The 22,339-nt window shown below is 40.2% G+C and overlaps 1 protein-coding gene across 4 annotated transcripts in view; it reads left to right on the top strand.

Annotated features, from left to right (window-relative positions):
• Window positions 1-22,339, top strand: part of LRCH1 (leucine rich repeats and calponin homology domain containing 1) — a 197,371-nt gene that overhangs the window by 118,552 nt on the left and 56,480 nt on the right. For all 4 annotated transcript variants that reach the window (XM_047723439.1, XM_047723441.1, XM_047723438.1 and 1 more), the window contains exons 3-7: window positions 1,361-1,487; window positions 14,485-14,590; window positions 19,047-19,183; window positions 19,932-20,059; window positions 21,394-21,457. In XM_047723439.1, the coding sequence (XP_047579395.1) occupies window positions 1,361-1,487; window positions 14,485-14,590; window positions 19,047-19,183; window positions 19,932-20,059; window positions 21,394-21,457 (562 nt within the window). The remainder of the gene's footprint in view (window positions 1-1,360; window positions 1,488-14,484; window positions 14,591-19,046; window positions 19,184-19,931; window positions 20,060-21,393; window positions 21,458-22,339) is intronic.

Here is a 22,339-nt window from a genome sequence, read left to right as displayed (position 1 = left end):
AGATATTTCACAGCCTGGTCATTGGCTTCCTCAGCAGAATGCCAGGGAAAGAAAGGCAGGGAAACTAAAAACCTTCTGTCTCCTTACTTGATGGCAGGGAAGGGGCTTTTTGTGGGAAAGGAGGTTGAAATAAATGACTGACATACATAAAATGGTTCATGGATTTCACTTATCCATTGTTTTTCCATTTCTCAGAAAAACTAGGCATTGATGGTAGGAGCTTAGGAAGTTCAGGCACTTCTCTGTAGAAAACCTCTTCCTGCAAAGCAGAAGTGAGACCTGGAGCCAGACTTTTGGGTCCTCTGTGAAACTGAATGTGAGCAGTTTCTGGGTACTCTGTGAAACTGAACCCCTCGAGACCCTAGCTTCATTTTTGGCAGAAGGCCAACTTTATTTTTTTTCTTCTTTTATTTTTTAAAATATTTTATTTATTTATGTGGGAGAGAGAGAGCAAGCAAGAGAGAGCATGAGCTGGGGGAGGGGTAGATGGAGAGGGAGCCCCCCACTGAGCAGGGAGCCCCATGTGGGGCTTGATCTCAGAACCCTGGGCCCGAGACCTGAGCCAAAGGCAGACACTTAACTGACTGAGCCACCTAGGCACCCCAGCGTTTTTCTTCTTTTAATTAGCTCCCTTGCAGACATCCAAATAGACCTTAACCACAGTGGCTCTTGTGTTAGCGAAAGGAAGCAGAGTCAAAATGTTGGAAATCAGGCTAGAGGTCTTTTATAACTTGCAGCACAATGACCTTCCCCATCACTACTAACACGAACGGGAGGATGCCTTCATGGTACTTGGATCTTGTTGAGTTTCCTGCTTACATTGTCAGGAAGAGAACAGTTGGCACCAGCTTCCTGTTGCTATTGGTGGCACAGGGCGCGATGCCCGTCTGCCTCTTTGCTGGCCAAGGACTCAGCTTCTGCAAGGGCTTTCCTTGCGCCGGAAAAAATTGTTTCCCACAGAACTGCCTATGCCTTTCTTTCTTTCTGTTAGATATAGATTTTATTTATTTATTTATTTATTGCATGTGCAAGAGTTGGGCAGGGGGCAGAGGGAGAGGGAGAAAGAAAAGCAGACTGCCTGTTGAACTTTATTTCAGGACCCTGAGATCAGGACCCGAGCTGAAATCCGGAGTTGGACGCCCAACTGCCTGAGCCTTCCAGGCGCCCCCGTCTTTCTTTCTTAGAAATATACTTTATTATCTTCTGTGTTTGGGATTTATGACACATGCAGAAACTTTATTGGACCTTTTATATTTGTAAAATGTCTTCTTGGATCACTCCTTTCTTCTTGCTGACTCACATTCAGAAACAGCATGACGTGGCCCGTATGTTCACCTGTGTTCTGGTATTGTCTTTGCAGTCGAAATCAGCTGTCTGCCCTGCCTGCCTGCCTGTGTGGTCTGCCTCTCAAAGTCTTAATCGCAAGTAACAACAAACTTGGAGCGCTGCCCGAAGAGATAGGTCAGCTCAAACAGTTGATGGAGTTGGTATGTTACTGATTTTTAAGATGCTCTTTTTATTTGCTTACTAGTTGTAGTCTATCAAGATAGTCAGAAAGACTCTTTGCTACAGTTGGACGGGGAGGCACGTATGTTGCTGGAAGGCTATGCGTGATAAAGTCATTAAGTGGAGAGAGGAACAGTCTTGGCTTTGCTGTAGCAGACACAGTTCCTGCAATTTAGAGGTTTCCGGTAGTTTACGCTTCCTGAAGTTCACAGGATTTACAGTTCCTGAAGTTTGCAAGTTATCGTGTGGTAGTTAGATCATTTTTTTTTTCAGATTGCATGTAAATTTGTGACAAACTATGGTTCAACTGACAAAGTAATGTACAAATAAGTTAATAGGCCATACTTTATGAATATAGATAAATAATTCAGAAAACGCAGAGTGCTCTGATTCTGTAAGGGTTTTAGTAGCCATTGCCCCAAATTGATGAATTCTAAAATGTGACCAAATCCCCAGAGACAAAAAAAAAGAAAGAAAGAAAGAAAGAAAGAAAGAAAGAAAGAAAGACAAGCAAACCTTATAGATGGGTGGACATGGGTTTGTAAGTGTGCACCTGAGTCTAGAACACTGAGGGCCAATAACTTTTCTCTTGTGTGCCAACTCCAGTTAATTTCTTTGGGGCCACGTAGAACACTATGGTGATGATTTATGAGGCCGAGATAGAGAGTGCTGTGACCCCTACATCAAGTCTGCATGGGGAGTTGGCTAGGAAAGTGACAGCACCCATATCATATTTGTATCAGCTTTGGTTTTAGCATAGAAGTGAGGTATTGCTGTATAAAGGCACTAAAGGTGAAGAAAGAGTATCTTCTTCAGGACTTATGTGATAGTAGTATCTGACACCTGTTCCAACCAGCTCACACCAAAGTTGAAATTGGTTATAAAAATACAGGGGTCTCCTCAAATAGCTAAGCAATCTTGGGAAAGAACAAAACCAGAGGTGTCATAATCCCAGATTTCAAGATAGCTAACAAAGCTGTGATAATCAGAACAATATGGTACTAGCACAGAAACAGCCACACAGATCAGTGGAAGAGGATAGAGTGCCTATCGCTAACCCATGCGTAACCCATGCTTAGATGGTCAGTTCATCTATGACAAAGGAGGCAAGAATATACAACAGGGAAAAGACAGTCTTTTCAATTAATGGTATTAGGAAAACTGGACAGCTACATGTAAAATAATGAAATTGGACCACTTTTTTAGACCATACAAAAAAAGAAACTCAAAATTAATTAAAGACATAAATGTGAGCTCTGAAACTATGAAACTCCTAAAAGAAAACATAGGCAGTAATCTCTTGGACATCGAATAGCCTGAACCATGTATTTATGGATTTGTCTCCGTAAGGCAAGGGAAAACAAAAACAAAATTAAATATCGAGTCTACACCAAAATAGAAAGTTTTTGCACAGCAAAGGAAACTATTAACAAAACAAAAAAGCAACCCAGTGAATGGGAGAATGTATCCTCAAATGATTTGTTCAATAAGGAGTTTATATATATATTAAATATAATATATTTAACTCATTATATATATTGTATATATCGTATATAATTTGTATATATGATATATATGTTTTATATATAATATAAATATATAAATTTATATAAATATGTAATACCTAACATATATAAATTTATATAAATATATAATATATAATAATTATAAATATATTTATAATATAGTATAATATATTAATATATTAGGTGATATATTTTGTATACAAAATATATAATATAATATAATATATAAAATAAAAATTTTATAATAATAAAATATATACAATATAAAATATAAAAATATATATAAAATTAAAAATTAAAAAAACCAAAACTGCTAGTCAGATACATTTTTTTCTTTTTTTAAAAAATACTTTTTTTGGGACGCCTGGGTGGCTCAGTTGGTTAAGCAGCTGCCTTCGGCTCGGGTCATGATCCCAGCGTCCTGGGATCGAGTCCCACATCGGGCTCCTTGCTTGGCGGGGAGCCTGCTTCTCCCTCTGCCTCTGCCTGCCATTCTGTCTGCCTGTGCTTGCTCTCTCTCCCTCTCTCTCTGACAAATAAATAAATAAATAAATAATCTTTAAAAAAATAAAAAATAAATACTTTTTTTTAGGCGTCTGATAAACCACAAAATCCAGATCTGCTAGAATTTGGATTAAGTCATACAAACACAATATAAATCACAGGTTGGTTTTTTCCCACTTTTTGGGCTCCCACAGCTGGGTGGCGCATGGAACGTGGTCAGTCTGCTGGAACCTGTTGGCAGCCAGGACGCTGTCGCACGACATGCTGGGCTTAAGCTGATAGCATATACCCCCATCTGCTGGGCTGCCGGCTGTGACGAGGTGGCCTGAGTGCTGAGCCTGGAGCCGGCCCCACACCAGAGCAGGGCTTTCCTCAGGTGCTCCCAGCAGCTGCTGGGCTAGCACTGCAGCAGGGATGGAATGGCATAGTCTGCAGCCTCGGGACCCCCCAAGCTGTGGGGTGGCCATAAGGGACCCGTTGAACTCTCCTTAGGCAGACTGTGCAGAGCCCAGCTCCAGCAAATGCCACCCTGCCTCTTCATTACACTAACTGTTCAGTGCTGACTAACCACTTATTACACTGTCATCGACTGGCCCCTGCTTTCTTTTCTCCACCAGCAATCACGGTTGAATCCTTGAATCCTAGAATGTGAGAGCCACAGGGGTTTCACAAGCATCTAGTCCAAGCTCTTGACATCTTGCAAATGAAAAAACAAACAAACAAACAAACAAACAAACAAAAAACCCCAGGATAGAGAGACAGTGTGAGGTATGGAAGGTCCCTGTGGTGTAGCTGACTTGTGGCCTGAGCTTGAGCACCTTCACCCAGCACCGTGTGATGGGAAGATAAGGCAAAGCTGCAAATGTTACTCTATTCTCTCCTCTTCCCTCCCCTCCTCTGCTCTCCTCTCCTCTCCTCTCTCCTCTCCTCTCCTCTTCTCTCTTCTTCTACTCTACTCTACTCTCTCTCTTAATTCCAATGCAGTTGACATACAGTGTTATATTAGTTTCAGGTCACAAAACAGTGATTCAGCACTTTGACAGACCCCCTGGTACTTATCATGACAAGTGTCCTCCTTAATCCCCATCACCTATTTCATCTGTCCCCCCACCAACCTCCCCTCGGTAACCATTAATTGGTTCTCTCTAGTTTAAAGTGTTTCTTGGCTTGTTTCTTTCTCTCTCTCTTTTTCCTTTGCTCATTTGTTTTTTAAATCCTGCATATGAGTGAAATCATATGGTATTTGTCTTTCCCTGACTTATTTCACTTAGCATAACACTCTAGCTTCACATATGTCGCTGCAAATGACAAGATTCCATTCTTTTTTATGGCTGAATCATATTCGTGTGTGTGTGTGCGCGCGCGCGCATGTTCCATAGTTTGGCTATTGTGAATAATGCTGCAGTAAACATCCGGGGGGCATGTAGCCCTTTGAAGTAGTATTTTTATATTCTTTGGGTAAATACCCAGTAGTGTGATTGCTGGATCATAGAGTAGTTCTACTGTTAACTTTATGAGGAACCTCCATGCTGTCTTCCTCAGTGGCTGTACCAGTTTGCACTCTACTGAGAAAGGAAGAGCACACAAGAGTTCCTTTTTCTCCACGTTCTCACCAACATTTGTTGTTTCTTGTGTTTTTGATTTTAGTCATTCTGACAGGTGTGAGGTGATACCTCATTGTAGTTTTGATTTGCATTTCCCTGATGAGTGATGTTGAGCATCTTTTCGTGTGTCTGTTGGTTATGTTTGGCTGTCTTCATTGGAAAGATGTCTGTTCATGTCTTTTGCCCCTTTTTTAAACTGGATTATTTGTTTTTTTGGGGTGTTGAGTTGTATAAGTTCTTTACGTATTTTGGATACTGACCCTTTACCGGATATGTCATTTGCAAATATCTTCTCCCATTCAGTAGGTTGCCTTTTAGTTTGTAGATTGTTTCCCTCGCTGTGCAGAAGCTTTTTACTTTGATATAAATCCCAATAGTTAATTTTTGCTTTTGTTTCGCTTGCATCAGGAGACATCTAGAAAAATATTGATATGGCTCATGTCAGAGACCCTACTACCTGTGCTCTCTTTGAGGATTTTTATGGTTTCAGGTCTCACATTTAGGTATTAATCCATTTTTTAATTTTTGTGTAAGGTGTAAAAAGTTGTCCAGTTTCATTGTTTTGCATGTAACTGTCCAGTTTTCCCAACACCATTTGTTGAAGAGACTTTTTCCCATTGGATATTCTTACCTACATTGTCAAAGAGTAATTGACCATATAATCATGGATTTATTTCTGACTTTTCTGTTCTGTTCTATTGATATACATGTCTGTTTTTGTACCAGTGCCATAGTGTTTTGATTACTGCAGCTTTGTAATATGACCTGAAGTTTGGAATTGTGATGCCTTCACCTGTGCTTTGCTTTTTCAAGATTGCTTTGGCAATTTTGGAGTCTTTGTGGTTCCATGTAAACTTTAAGAATTGTTTATTCTAGGTCTGTGAAAAATGTTGTTGGTATTTTGATCGGGATTGCATTAAATGTGTAGATTGCTTTGGGTATAGATATTTTAACTATTTGTTCTTCCAATCCATGAGCATGGAATGTCTTTCCATTTCTTTGTGTCGTCTTCAATTTCTGTCATCCGTGTTTTATAGTTTTTAGAGTACATGTTTTTTCTCTTTGGTTAGGTTTATTCCTAGGTATTTTATTATTTTGGGTATAATTATAAGTGAGATTAGTTTCTTAATTTCTCTTTGTGCTGCTTCATTATTAGTCTATAGAAATGCAACAGATTTCTGCACATTGATTTTATATCCCAAGACTTTACTGAATTCATTGATCAGTTCTAGTAGTTTTTTGGTGGAGTCTTTAGGGTTTTCTATATAGAGTATCATGTCATGTGTAAATAGTGACAGTTTAATTTCTTCTTTGCCAATTTGGATGGCTTTATTTCTTTTGGTTGCCTTATTGCTGTCAGCAAATCTAACTTTAAATGTACTGGTAGCCACATTTTTTTTAAAAAGCAAGTAAAATTAATTTTAATAATATATTTTATTTCATGCAAGATGGCTAAAATATTTTAGCATGTATGCAATATTAAGTTAATGAGATATTTTATATTTTTCTTATATTAAGTCTTTGAAGTCCAGTATATATTTTACACGGACAGCATCTCACTGGTTGGACCAGCCATATTTCTCATGCTCAGTAGTCACGTATGGCTGGGGCAGCTCTGGAGCCTGTGTTCTTGAACTGTGAGAGCAGGCATGATCTTTGTGAAAAGCATTTATTTCTGACGTTGGTGAATACTTCATCAGTTGCCATTTATTTAACCACAAAGGGTGACTGGCCTTGCTTAAGGTCACAGCCTAAAAAAAGATTAGTTTCCATCCGTTCTTATTTATCTTTCATCTCTTTTTGCTTAAAATAGTAGTGCTACTGGGGTGCCTGGGTGGCTGTCGTTAAGCATCTCCCTTCAGCTCAGGTCATGATCCAGGGTCCTGGGTTCAGTCCTTGCGTTGGGCTCCCTGCTTGGCGGGAAGCTTGTTTCTCCCTCTCCTGCTCCCCCTGCTTCTGTTCTTTCTCTTGCTGTGTCTCTCTCTGTCAAATAAATAAATAAAATCTTGAAAAAAATTGTAGTGCTACTATAGGTAACTATGTCAAATGATTTTTAGTTATCATTTGGAAAGAAATTCCCTGGAGAGCCTCAAGTAATTCTAGACTTGCTTCTGGGGCTTTTGTTTTATAGTTACATGGTAACCAACTCAAAAAATTTGGGAGTCAGCTCCCCTCCCCCACCCAAGGATTCAGAGTACCTGAAGGCAATTAAGAATGCTGATAAAATCACTCTGCTTATCAGGCTCTCAGCATTGTTTAGCTATTTTGGAAGAAATATTTTTAAATTGCACATCAGACTTGAAGAATATACTAAATGGAGTTGTAAACCCTGTCCTCATTGGCCAGAAAAACAAAAACAAAAAAACCGTAGCTCTCTGCAAGAAAGGGGGAGTCCTCTCTAATTTTTAAGAGGAACTAAAATTGGAAAACGCTATCTTATCATCTTAAATATATCACAGTTATCTGAAAATAAAACAAAAAGCATTGCCATGCATTGACTGTCTCATCCAGCCCTCTGAGATTGTACAGAGAACAAAGTTGATCCTCCTTCCATGAAGAAGCTATTAAGAAATACCTATTGAGATGTTCCTTTTTGAATCGAGAGGCCAGCAGAGAGTTCCATGTTGTTTCAGGTGCAAGAGAATTTAAGGAATCCTAGCGCTGTGGCACTGGCTCCTCTAGGGTCATTTCTGATGGGAATGATCTAGACCTTTCCAACTCTCTTCGCCACTTTGAATTACTTCTGTCCCTCTGGTACTCTTAGAGCTGTAACTGTAATCTATATGTTGCTTTGTAAGTCTTTGTATCTGGGTGTTCTTTCTGTAAGAGAAAGAGAAAAAGCCCTGACGTTTACTGAGCACCTACTATATGCTCGGCATTCTACTAGGTAAATGACCTGGATTATTTTATATAATCTTGACAGTGACTCAGCAACGTAGATGCCGTGTCTACATTCTGTAGATAAGTTTGAGTTTCAGAATTACGAACCCAAAGCTGTGGGACTATGGAGTGGTGGAGCTGGGATGAAAACCAGTTCTGTATGACGAAAGCCCCAACCCTGTCAACAGCGCCACACAGCTGTGCTTGCTAGGTCTTCTTCTAGATGACATGTCTCATGTTTTCTTTGTTGAGTTCCTGGTTCACCTTGCAGTGGTTTTCCCATTAAAGTTGGGGCAGAGCACAAACAGCCAAAAGTGAATCAGAGAATGAATGTTACAAAAATAGGGGCAGTGTCTCCCTGGAAGTTTCCTCGTGGAGGAACTAAAGGCAGTCCGGGAAGGTCAGTAGAACATTCTGGTATTGACTAAACCTGGTTTTACTCATCAAAACCACATTAACATTTGGAGACATGGTTCCTTTACCGTCAAACCATGCCTGAAGGAAAAGGCATGTTGAATATTTGGTAAGAGATGCTGGGTGAATGGCCTATGTTATAATTTCCAGACAGCTGTGAAGACAAGCACACCGAGTTAAAGCACAGTGAAGGTGAGTTTCCTCATGGTTCTCTGTGCAAGCTGACATCCTGGGGTCCAGAGATGCTCTAGCCATCGTGTGGTTTCTTTCCATTTGTCTTTCCCCAACTCAGGCAGTGAAAATTGTGGCTTCCAGCTCTTACCTCCATATAAGTGAACATAGTGTCCATGATCCAGAAACCTGCTTTGACCACTGAAAAGCTAACAGGGTCTGACACAAGTAATAACTGATAGAAAGGTGCATTTGCTGTGATTAGACATCACATTTTTATTCTCTTTTCATGAAATGTTTATTTGTGTGGGGAGTTTGAATTTAAGGATTGATTATAGACACAGGGTGTATTGGCCTGCTTCTGAGGAAAATCCCTTCTTCATTTTCATCCATAGCATTCCAGCCTCTGGGCTAGGTGTAGGGGGAGACATAAATTCATGTGTCTGCCATAATTGTTTTTCCACTTGCAGTCTCTGGAGATGCCTCCTAATGTCTCTAGTTTCTGTGGGACAGTTAGAAATCCCTGGCTTGTGTAAGATCCATTCTGTTGAAGAGTACTGGGGCAGGACAGATGTTTGTGGGTATGTGAAAGGGTGTGAAGTAGAGTTTTATATGGAAGGAGACTTCCAGTAAGCATTGAGAGGTGGTAATTTATCATACCAGTGGTTTCTTAAGAAAGTCTTGAGTTTAAATGAACATATTGATTTTTCTTAAAAAAAAAAAAAAAAGTTCTGGCTACAAGCATTGAGGTTTCTGATTGCTAAGAAATCTAAATTGACATTATTCCTAAGGGAGTTAAGTATCTATCTTTCAAAAACTCTTTGTTATTTCTGTTGTGATAAATGCATTTCCCTAATATTGCAAGGAAATTTGGATTTTTTAAATCTTTGCCACTTCTTGTTACAGAGGCACAGAGAGGTTAAGACATTTACCTTAAGTTACACAGTGAATCACACAACAGACATTCCCCCCCAAAACAACATGATCCCATGATGGGAGCTAATAGCTTGAATTTCCTGTCAGAATGTTTGCATTTCCTTCAGTTAAATAAAGAGTTACATTGATTACAAAAATACGACTTCAGCAATTTTATAACCATACTAGGTTTTTGAAAGCCAGAGAGTCAGAGCAAGGTAGCTCATGAGAATACCACATGCATTTCCACAGGGTGGCCCGGTCTCACTGGATAGCTTTTCTAACCAAGACCATCTTGACCCGGTATGCAGCAGTTGTGTTGGTTTTCGTTAGAGGTTACTCCTTAAAAAAACACACTTTTTTCCCCCCCTTCTTTTAGTATTATTTTCTGAAAGTGAACATTACCTAGCTTAATAATCCAAATTAATCTGGTGTTTTAAATCCTTGTCATTTTTGCATCCTGGAGGGTAAATTAACAACTAGCACTTAATAACAAAAATATATTAGTTTCCAATGTGCATTAAAGACTTCTAGAGACTTCCTTTATTGCCTGGAAGGGCTGGCATGAAATGACTCTGAAGTTTTTCCTTCGGTTACTCAAAACCATGTTGATTAAACCAGTGAGAAAAAAGTATATTTAAGTCATAGTTAAAATTCTCCATTTTGTTTTTTTTTATCTCAATGACTAAATTAGACTGGCTGGTCCATAAAAACTGAAGTGTGAGTATTAATTTAACATTTAATAATTAGATTCATTTCTGTATAAAAAAGAATAGAATTAGTAAATATTTATGACATCCTTATGATTTCTTTTTGGCTTGCCTATACATTTGCAATATTATAACGGTAAATATATGATAATCTGATTCACTGAAGCTTGTAATAAGTATTTTCTAGTTATAGCTTAGGGGCTAATAGAAAATTCAGAAGGGATTCATTTGGCTCTTCTAAGAAGCCACTGAATCTGGAATTCATAGCTTGGCAAATTCTCACTAAAGTATGAGGCATTGGTGTTATATATTTATTAAATTTACTTTCCTAAATGTTATCTTTTTAAAATGAACTCCACATTTTAAAAAACATACCTTAGGCTAAATGTGGACAGACATGTTCTAGAGAACCAGACCATTCTAAGAATATTATTTTTTCATGTTCTGAACTGAAACATCTTACCCAGAGCATTTAGACTATTATCCTCTCTTTCCTCCTCCTCATTCCCTGGCTAATTAAGACATGGAGTTTTTTTATTTTTGTGATGAAATTCATAGCTCTTTAAAATTTAGCAAGTTTCAGTAACTGGAGGGCAATAGAGTTTTGCATAGTTTCTACAATATTGATTATACAATAGTGAAAAGTCTTTACCTTGCTTTCATGCTAAATCTGCCTGGGCATTTCCCCCCTCATTATTTTGGCAGGACAGGAAATTACTGACAGCAGAGTACTATTAAAATAATTTGACCTTCACTATACACCCTTCTAAATGTAAATGGACAATTGGACTTTGTGTTTCTAATTGTCTACAGATGTCCTATCCTGTAGGTCAGAAGGAAAAACTCTTTATCATTATGGTTTTTTTTTTAAGTGTGAATTGGGTAACGGCTTTCTTTACTAGTAAGCAAGCATTTAAATATAGCTGAAGGAGGTTGGTTTTCCTTGATAAAGCCATTATGTTAGAAATACATGTTAGAAAAAAAAAACTACCTTATATTTAGGGAAACAGGCATGCCCTTTCTGGCTAACCAGAGGGTAACCAACAAAATGCAAGGTGAATACAGTACCCCCCAAAAATAGGATAAGACTGAATGAGACTTTATGCCATAAATTGCCTAAATATATCTGTTATCTCTGTTTCCCTCTACCCTCCTTTTTTTTTTAAAGAGCGATTTTTTGGGAGCACCTGCACGGCTCATTGGTTGAGTATCTGAATCTTGATTTAGGCTCAGGTTGTAGTCTCCAGGTCTTGAGATCGAGCCCCGTGTCAGGCTCCGTGCTCAATAGGGAGTCTGCTTGGGATTCTCCCGCTGCCCCTCCTCCTTCAAAATAAATAATAAAAGAATGATGTTTTAAGGAATTCTGTCCTTTTGGGGTGCCTGGGTGGCTCAGTCATTAAGCATCTGCCTTTGGCTCAGATCATGAGCCCAGGGTCCTGGGATTGAGCCCCGCATGGGGCTCCCTGCTTGGTAGGAACCTTGCTTCTCCCTCTTCCACTCCCCCTGCTTGTGTTCCCTCTCTCTCTGTGTCTCTCTGTCAAATAAATAAATAAAATCTTTAAAAAAAATTCTGTTCTTGAAACTTCTGAAAATTGTCAGTTTCATATAAAAAAATTTGATTACCATAAACTGCAAAAAGGGTCTTTCTCCTGTGGTCCCTCACAGACTTATAAAAACTTACTATAGATGTCAATAACATAACTTCTCTAGAGAGATGGAAAATTCCCACTGTTTCTTCCCTCACGAATCCCTCCCTCCCGCCAGCCATCACTAGTGTGACTGTGCCTGCCTGCAAGTCCAATAGAATGATTCACTGTCATACATTGCTAGCGCTTACCTGTGTACCCTTTATGTGAGGGCTCTTCTCAAAGAGAATAGAATGGTACCTCTTGCTTATCTGTGACTTGGCTGACAGAAAGATAAAGGTTTCTTTGAAAAGATTTGGTTGTGGGTATCTGTGACTGATCAGATGCCGCCATCATCGGGAAAAGGTAGCATTTCACTTTCTCCTTCTGGTATATGGAAGTATATGCGGAGACACAGAATTATTTACTGACTCAGTGAGAGGCTCAGTGACTGAACACATCTCTGGACCTTTTAATTCTGTAATTCCTTCCTCCGACTCTTATTTCTCTGTAGATGTACTCGTGGGTTTTTGTTTTTAAACGCTAGGGATTTTTTCATGGAATTCCGTGTGACTTTTCTGGGCCAGGAGGGTTGCATCCACAGCCAGCCTGGGGGTGATGCCCTTGCACACCCAACACTGTGAGCCTGTCACACGCCACCTCGCCTCGGTCGGACATGGAGCTTGGAGCAGCACCGCGGCTGATCGAGCTGTGTAGTAGACTCAGTCTCTGCGGAGGGCCTCTTCCTTCATGGTAGCCGGAGTGGTTTTAGTCCTCTTCGGCAAGTGATACTCAGTTGGCAGCCTTGTGACCTTCCAGATTGGCAGGTCACCTGAGGATTTTCAGATGAGAAGGGATAAGAGGCCAGCGATCCCCTTTGTCCTGCACAGTCCTGCTCTTACACGGAGCCCTGGGGTTGCTGGGATTGGGTCCATGGTGAGTTCTCCTCTGAGTGAATGTGAAACTGCTTTGCTGCCTTGTGAAAGGGTGGGGGTTGTAGGTTCAGAATGATGTGGGGGAATTTAAAGATTCAGTCTCAATGGGATCAAACCTAGCCCAAGTATATCTGTGATTCTACCCTTTCAAGCAGGACCTGCAAGGGATCAGTGTTTTACGTTGGAGCACCCTGGGGTTCCAGCCGTGAGGCAGAGTGAGAGTGTCAACAGAAATGGACTTTAGAAATTTCATCCAATATTTATTGATCCATTACTTCATACCTGGCATTCTGCTTGGCACCAGGAAGATGGAGTGAATAAGACCCAGTATCTTCCCTCTAGGACCTCACAGGCTAATAAGAGAACGCAAATGTGTGAGCATATGAATACAGTGATAGATTATGCATAGGGCCACAGAGGAAAAAGTGGTCATTCTGCCTGGGTGTTAGTTTGGCAGGGGTGGGGGGGTTGGTAAGAGATCTCAGAGAGGAGTGATCCTTGAATTAAATCTTGGAAGATATAGGTGAGACAAGAGAACAATATTGGGAAATGGCACACCAGACAGGGAGGAGCCTGAATAGGTTTGGGACTGTGAAATACCAGGACATGCGCTGGTGACAGCAGTTGGTAAGGACATGGCTTGAGGATGCAAGGGAAGGATTTCAGACGGATGGTGGTGGAGAAGCAGACCTGAACCGTGGTTGCTGTGCCCTGCCGCGGAGTTTGGTGGGTTTCACAGGAGCTGTTGCAAATGTCTGAGCTGGTAAATGACATAGTGAAATGCACACTCTGGTAGCTCTGGGAAAGATGGGTCTGGGCAGCAGACCGGTGTAAGGAACCAATCAAAGAGACCATTATAGTGTCCCAGGAGAGGGAGTGTGGCTCTGGACTGGAGAGTAGCTGGGGTGAGGTGGGGAAGAACAGAGCAGAGCTTCCAGAGAAGGAGGAAGAACGGGATGGAGGGAGAGAATAAGCAGATTGTAAATGTCGTGACTTTCATTTTGCCTGTGTCGAGAGGTGGTTCCAATCAACGATCAATGGGATATTAGCGTTTCAGTATAAAAAAAGATGACATCCACATGCCCCACAGTCTTGATTGTAAAATGTACTTAAAGGTTTTTAAGTCCATCAAGTTCCCAGCCTTCCTGTAAGAGCTCCATTTTACCTAAATAGTGCATCCAAAAGATGCATTGATAGTCATAGTTTTTCACTGTAAAATGTGTTTGGTAAGTAGGATATGTAACCTTCTATTTCAAGGCACTGTGGGATAGTGGCTTAACAGTGGGCAGGCACTCGTTCTAAGTGTTGACTGCCTTGGACGCCTGACGTAACCTCCGTGAGCCTCGTTTTTCTGACTGTAAATGTTAAGCTGTGAATGCTGCCTCATGGGTCCGTCATGAGAATTAGGAGGTTGAAGCCCATGAGCACAGCAGACACGAGGCCCTCAGAATAGCCCAAATACTCCACACATCCTTCCTTTCTCCTCTTTTTTTTCTCCTCAGAGGATGTTCAAAATGGTACACTTTCTTTTTCTGTTCTGTGCTAAGCCTTACTTGGCCAGGGATGTACTGACCAAGATAAAAAGGTCCTTGAATAGTTGTCCTCATATGTAAATTCCTTAAGAAGCTTTCACGTGAAATGTTTGATTTCCTGGAAAAGGGTGTTTATCATTTCTGCCTTTGCTTTTGGTGCAGGATGTCAGCTGCAACGAGATCACGGCCTTGCCCCAGCAGATAGGTCAGTTGAAATCTCTACGGGAACTGAATGTCAGAAGAAATTACCTTAAAGTTTTACCACAAGGTAAAAAAGAATAAACCAGGAGATGCTTATTCTTTTTTGTTTGCTTTTTGTTCACTTATGTGAAGAAGGTAGTTTGTCTAGTCATGTTTGTGTATGCCTAATGATATTAATTATTAATTGTATGAATATGAATTATATGAATTTCACATGCAGGTAACAGAAAAGTTAATATTCAACTTTTAATTTTCCTCAAGGAGTACAGCAATGCGATCATTCTCCTGTTTAAGGCTGTGTGTGCATGTTGGTTTGCTCGGGCTCACGTAACAAAGTATTACAGATTGAGTGGCTTGAACATCAGAAATTTATTTTCTCACAATTCTGGAGGCAGGAATCTAAGAACAAGGTGTCTTCTGAGGCTTCTGTCCTCGGCTTACAGATGGCTCGCTTCGCCCTCTGTCCTCACAGCATCCTCCTTCTGTGTCTCTGTCCTAATCCTCTCTTCTTATAACAGTCGTATTGGGTTAGGGCCCACTCAAATTACCTCCTTTTAACCTGATGACTCCTTTGAAGGCCTTATCTCTAGACACAGTCACATTCTGAGGTCCTGGGAGTTAGGACTCCCAACAACATAGGAAAACTGGGGACACAAGATTCAGCTCATAACAGGAGGCGACATGAATTGTTTTGGTATGGATGTGTGATGTTCTGGAACATCGAGCTAACACTGTAGGTGATGTGCTTGGTCTTGTAGACCCAACTGTTAGGACTTCTGGCTTTGGACACCTGGTGACCCTGGTTGGGAGCCACCCCCTATGCTTCAGGTACTAGCCCTGCTGAGTGGTCCTTGGACGAATGTCACTGGTAGTTTTGGTGAGTCTCCCAAAGGCCAGAAGCAGGGATCCCCCAGAACCTCAGCGGTGAGACTGGTTGCCCCCTCAGGACCTCCCTGCTCAGGAGCCAACCTCAGGCAGACCCTTCCCTGCACCTGTGGGCTTCTACAGTAAATTCTCTGATACTTCGTCTCTGAGTTCAAAGAAAAAGATGCATTTCTTCAGAAAGTGTGCACCTTTCAGAACCTTGACTAGCAGCTTTGTAGATGGTGGTGGATCTGAATTGCCTATTTTGGGGATTCTTATTCAGACCTGAATCAGAATGAGTTGATGAGCCGTAAAATATTGAATGCTTTCCTAAACACGTATTCTCATTTTCAAAGATTGCATTGATTTCCATCTGTTTTTTAGGGCCACTAGGCATACCGGTTTCAAATATATATTTAAAAATATACCTCAGAGCAAAAGCACGTATTTGGAAACAAGAACGAAAGCATTTGGTTAATGTGATACAACGGCAGCTAGTCGAGAACTGCCTGATTTTTATTATTCTCTTCCTGCATCTTGATCTTTGGCCTGAAGGCAAGCAGATGAAGCTCATGGAAAGGAAAGAACTTTATAAAATGCAGTGTGCTTTATAGATGGGAGGTTTGAGTGGCTACCTGCCATCCGTCGCCTTTCCTGCACTGACCAGCCTTTTAAAGAAGTAGAATTAGAAACTCTCACAGCACAAGGTTGTATTAATTTATTACTTGAGATAATTTGGTATGAAAACAAGGATTTTTTTCAGGGGCGCCTGGGTGGCTCAGTGGGTTAAGCCGCTGCCTTCGGCTCAGGTCATGATCTCAGGGTCATGGGATCGAGCCCCGCATCGGGCTCTCTGCTCAGCAGGGAGCCTGCTTCCTCCTCTCTCTACCTGCCTCTCTGCCTGCTTGTGATCTCTCTCTGTCAAATAAATAAATAAAATCTTTAAAAAAAAAAAGAAAAAAAGAAAAGAAAACAAGGATTTTTTTCATTCTGTCATTGGTTAACCCATTTTGAATGGAAATGGTTTTTCTTGGTTTGAGCAAGTACAAAAGGGAAACACTCTTACTAACTACACATTTGTAAGCATTTAAACATTTTGGGACATTAAAGAAAACTAGCTTCTAATTGTAGCCCTCATGCTAATCATTGAAAAATCATTACAGATCATCAAATTCTCATTTTCAAAGGAAAAATGTAGTAGAGTCATTTCATCGATGCCTATAATATTTGGAAACGTGTCAATGGTGTGTCTGCAAACCGAAGTTTTTCTTTTCTCTCAGCACTCCTTATACTCTTACCTTAAGAGCATTCCTTTCTCTTGAAAAGATCAGTTACACCATTTCTATCCTTTTTATAATGGTGTTTTCTCAGGTTTAATATTTTAAAAATTTATTCAAAACTAAAACTTCAGTTTACTAGAAAAATCTCTTTTTTTAAAATAACTTCCTGAATATCAAGTTTCTTTTTTGCTTCACTCTAGAGAACTCTATTAACAAAAGAGCATTGATAGTGCTTTCAGGCAGTGAATTTAAAGACTTTCTATATTTACTTGTTTTTCCTCTGTGAGTACCCCTCCCCATATGCTTTCGATCTGAGAAGGGAGAACAAGTCTGTGGCCTAATTACCCATATCAATTTTGTGGTGGTTTTACTATAAATACTGCAATGAGGAGACCATATTTTGTTTTTTCTAGGACCAGAATGGACAGAGTTAAGATTAAAGGAGCCAGTCATTGACCTTCTTTGCAACAGAAGATCCCTTAGATTTTCTTTTTCTTCTCCCTTTTCCTGCCCTGTTTCTTTTCACCATTCCTGGGCTGGAGTTATCATCACCGTTCCCCCCACCCCCACCCCATTTTCTTGTTATGAAACTGCCAGGCTCTCATTTTCCCAAACTAAGATGGTAATTGTGTTCCAAACTGCAATTAACGGGAATAATCATTATAAAAACCATTCTTACTTTATTTACCTTATTTAAGTTGCCTCTCCTCCCCTTCCTGGTACGACCGCCAGGAACTAACCCTCAGTCTTGCTTAAAGGTCTTCATTTTTAGCAGCAAAGACTTGCTAAAGATCTGGAGTCCAGTTAAATTTTGGTATGGACGGCCATACCACAAATTTGCCAACCTAAGTTTAGTGAGTAAAATTAACAGTCTCAGAGATGGATTAATATCACTAAAGGTTACCGCAAGGAGATCTTCCTCTCCTATGTAAATCCCTGTAAGCCTTAGTCCTGTTTTAGAAATAAACTACGAAGTGAGAAGGATCTTACTTTCCCTTTTCCTTTGGGAAGGAAAGAATCACTTTCTTGATTCCATGCTGTTGTCCGGGTTCCCTTCCTCTCTCTCTCCTTCTCCTGCTGCCGCTCACAGAGCCTTCATCAAGGCAGTGTCCGAGAGGAGCAGGGAGCAAGGCACGTCATCTGCCCTGCTCTTGGGGGTGGAGGGTGGAGACTGGGTTTGGGCAGTGATCTACTCAGGGTAGTTGACACAGAGGTGAGCTTGGGACCTGCCAAAGTGGATGCTCTTTGGCCTCTCTTCCAGCACTTGAGTCCGCTTGACTCCATTTTTTTAAATATGAAGTAATTCACTAAGGCATGAAACAAGGAAAGTCCCTTACACACCCAGAGGCCCAGAGCCAGGTGAACAGGAGAAGAGATACCGGTTGCTAAGAGCATCTTTGTTTGTGGAACCTGAAGTAGCACAGCAAGCCCAGTGACAACCCTCAGGCATACGAGGGGGAGGGGAGGAATTGTGGGAATTCTCTCTGCAGGTCCCTTTATATCATGCCTGCCTGTCCTCCGCTTCGGAGCTCCTTGCGTCTTCGAAAGCCCTGTATTTCACCTTTCCCACGTCCTGTCATAAACATGCTGTGGACCCTTCTGACATGAACTCGCCCAAGTGTCTGATGCACAGATCTTCGCGCTTTGCCCTGTGTCACCCAACATGTCTGGTCTTCCTCAGCCTCTTTGCTCCATGGAACATATTTGACTTCATTCCTTGCAGCTGCCAATGTCGGTTGGAATGCTTGAAATTACTGAGTGTTTACTATGCCACTGGGTGGGGACTTTAAGCTAAATATAATGTTCTGTCTTGTTTGTGGAGTTGCAGAAGACAGTGAAAAAGCAGTAGAATTGAGCCTCATCAAATCGGAATTACAGGGTCCACGGCAACACTCCGAATTAGAGAGCAGTTAGTTCTTAACGTGAAATTTAAAAAACCATGAACATATTTCTTATAACCAGATACGTTGACTAGATAAGAATATTTTATGATTAGCCAATTGTTCATAAGTTCACAATTGAAGTTAAAACATAAACATGTCCTATGTGGTATGGCTTATGTGATTATTTTGCTGGAAGAAAGGCCTTTCTAAACAATAGATATTGTAAATGTCAAGAGTGTTTCTAGCCCTTGTCAGAACTCACAACAATTTAAAATTACTGCTCTCCCGATGAAAGATTTCCCCCTCCCCTTTAGTAAAATATGTCATATGCATACCATATATTCCTGGCACATAACTTGCATTGATCATGCTAACTGATGTTTTTCCTGGTAAGCAGAGAATGAGTTTTTGAATGTTTAGCCACATAATCTTGTTGCTTTCTGAATTTGTTCTTTTTCTTTTTTTTTTTTTCTTTTTTCTTTTCCCTGTTCTTTAGAACTAGTAGATCTTCCCTTGGTAAAGTTTGACTTTTCCTGCAATAAAGTGCTCGTGATTCCCATTTGTTTTAGAGAGATGAAACAGCTGCAAGTGTTACTGCTTGAGAACAACCCTTTGCAGTCTCCTCCAGCGCAGGTGAGGGATGGCGGCAGAGCTGCTCCCCCAGAGGGGCGCGCTCTCAGTAGCGCGTGGGCAACTCCCAGCAGAGCTGGGCCTTGGATATTCTGCTGAATTAATATTGGTTTGGACATGATCAGAACCTCTGAAAGATGAAACCTTGGGTGAATCTGACCACAGGAAGGTGTCTTCTGCTACGTTGAATCTGTTTACCGGCCTTTGACTCCCTGTTCTGATCACTGCAATCCTAGAATTAAAGGTTTGAGTGGGTTAGCATTTGGACACACACTGGAAACTCCTTCATGGGGTGTATGGCTTACCAGTGGACTAATATATTCCTCACTTTCATGTGAGCTGAGAAACGGGGTTTAAACATTTCACACACGATCATTGGTTATTTAGAGAGAAGGTCCAGGTTCAGCTGTTAAACTGTGTGCGAACAAATCGAATACTTCCAGAATTGGAATGTTACTCTGTCAGGGATTTGGCTTCTCTACTTTTTTACACTGTTTAGACTTTGACACATTTCTGTTAGGATAGCTTTCTATTCAAAGCAGAATCTAGAAGACATGATTGCCTAAATTCTTATATGTTTTGGAGATTAAAATGTAACTTTTGGAGATTTAAATTCTCAAATTTGGTGTGTTTTGTTGAAGTGTTACTTAAAATGAAAACGCAAAAATGAAAATATACAGAGTCACAGGTCTAGTGTTTACATTTTGTTTCGCCATTGGAAAACAAATATGTATTATTAATTTCTCCGTAGATTTGCACAAAGGGCAAAGTGCACATATTCAAGTATCTGAGTATACAAGCATGTCAGATTAAGACAACCGACTCCCTTTATCTCCACACGATGGAGAGGCCACATTTACACCAGCACGTGGAAGACAGGTGAGTGTGACTGCAGTCACTCAAAGCCCCCATTTAGAATTTGCTTAGGCCAAGGCACGCCAGGTTGGTAACTCCAAAAATTCCTTTGCATCCCTTAACCAATGCAGATTTGTAACTCAAGTGTTTTAACACTTTGGAATAAGAGAGAGGAAATTGGTGCTGTTGGTAACCTTTCAACATCTTGCTACTCTTGTTTTCCCTATTCTAATCAATAATCGTCTTTCCTGAATACTGTGTGTGCGTGTGTATATATGTATGTATACACATGTATGTTATATGCACACATATATCTCCTTATAAATGTAATCTATAATATAAATACAGGTATTTTTGACTTACCAGGTAAAACTACCATATCAAGCTCAGGCATGTCTTTTTAATTATTAATTTTTCATCTGCCTCCAGAACATTGTTAAGAAAAACTGCAGGTTTTGTTTTGTAATTGTCTTTTAGAAATGCAGTGTGCATAATTTTTGCCATTTCCTTTTTGGAACGGAAGGGTTAGAATCCTTTCACATGCCCTTGGCCTTTTGTGGCATAATTTGGGCCTTGAATTTTCAAAGAGCAAAATTCCCACACTGGACACATGTATAGAAACACATTGTTTTGAGAGGTCTTTACTGCAGAGACCTTTGCTTAACTCTCTACTGAAAAACATGGTGACTTGGGGCACCTGGGTGGTTAAACCTAGTGGGTTAAAGCCTCTGCCTTCAGCTCAGGTTATAATCCCAAAGTCCTGGGGATTCGGGCTCTCTGCTCAGCAGGGAGCCTGCTTCCTCTTCTCTTTGCCTGCTTCTCTGCCTACTTGTGATCTCTGTCAAATAAATAAATAAAATCTTTAAAAAACAAAAACACGGTGACTTAGAATCTCAGCCTACTCTAAAGATACCTTTATATAACACTTAAAATATGTAATCATTATCTTAGTTTTATAGACATCAAATTTGTTTAGTCACTGGATAAAAGCTTACAGAATTATTGAGAGTAACCACGTAAGAGGCAAAAACCTCTTATAAAAGATAAAAGCAATTAGGCAGTTTTTGCTTTTTTAGACAGTAGAATTTACAAGATAAGAAAATTTTTAACCATTTCAAGAACAGACTACTTAGTGAAAGAGTAACCCTAAACACAAAGAATTTATCTTGTCCTCTGTTTAGAAAGACTTCCTGATTATTAGGCCCTCCTTTAATATTGGGCTGATTTGTTGTCTTATGGTAATAATAAATTTGTATAGCAAAAGTCATTATTTGAATATAAATTAATGTATCTTGTTGTGAACTTTGTGATTTCAATTTTTTTCTAAATGGATTCCATACTGATGACATCTATCCCAGCAAGAAGGATTCGGATTCGGGTGTTGGAAGTGATAATGGAGATAAGCGTTTATCTGCCACAGAGGTAAAGTTTGTGATTAGCTTTTTTTTCCTTTCTGAGATAGATTTATCTGCCTGTTCCTAAACCCCTCTGCGTAAAGGGCATTAATGCATCTGTGTGAGAATGTGTGATTATGTTCGTGAAGACAATTTGAAATCCCTCCAAGCGTTATATAAATAGGAGCTGTTTTTAGCTTTTGCTGCATATTTAATATTTTGTAAATGTCCCTATCCCCGCCCCCTCCCACAACACTCCTTACATTACCTAGAATGTTCTTCAATGTTTCACACATATTATGAAATGATGAAGAGTGGCACGCAAGTACCCAGGAGGCATTTTTATAAAAGCATTTGTTTCTAAGTGACAGAATAATTTAGGAAAAAAGTTATTTGCATGCGTAAATGTTAAAGAGTCAAATGTGCATTGCATTTTAGCAGTTTACCCACAGGAAATGCCATTTTGAGCAGCCATAATTTTTACAGCAATATTTGTTTTCCTGAAACTTTTCGATTGTGCTCTTTTCAGACAACTGGATAAAAGTTGGGTTACTTGTAAGCTCAGAGGCCTCCCACACTAGAGCTTCCTGAAGTGGTTATAAATAGCTCATTTAGTGCATTTATCTCGCTTATAATTAGATTCCCCCAAACCTTTCACTAATATACCATTAAATGGAGTTTCTTGAGCAGGGGAGCTAGAAGGGATGGCTGGGGCAGGGGATGGATGTATTATGGCTTCCCTTCTGAGGAAATTTCTTGAGTTTTGTGGTTATTAAGTTTTGAAACATTATACTACTTTGAAGATGTAATTAATAAGTCAGTTACCCCATTTAAGGAGTTCACATTTGTACTGTGTGTGACTCCCAAGAAAAATGCCTTTTCTCTCTTCTCTTCAGGTCTTAGAGGGTTA

The sequence above is a fragment of the Lutra lutra genome, chromosome 3 (genome assembly GCF_902655055.1).
Source record: "Lutra lutra chromosome 3, mLutLut1.2, whole genome shotgun sequence".
Lineage (NCBI taxonomy): Eukaryota > Metazoa > Chordata > Mammalia > Carnivora > Mustelidae > Lutra > Lutra lutra.
The sequence above is the reverse complement of the archived record's forward strand: the minus strand, read 5'-3'. Positions and strand labels throughout refer to the sequence as shown.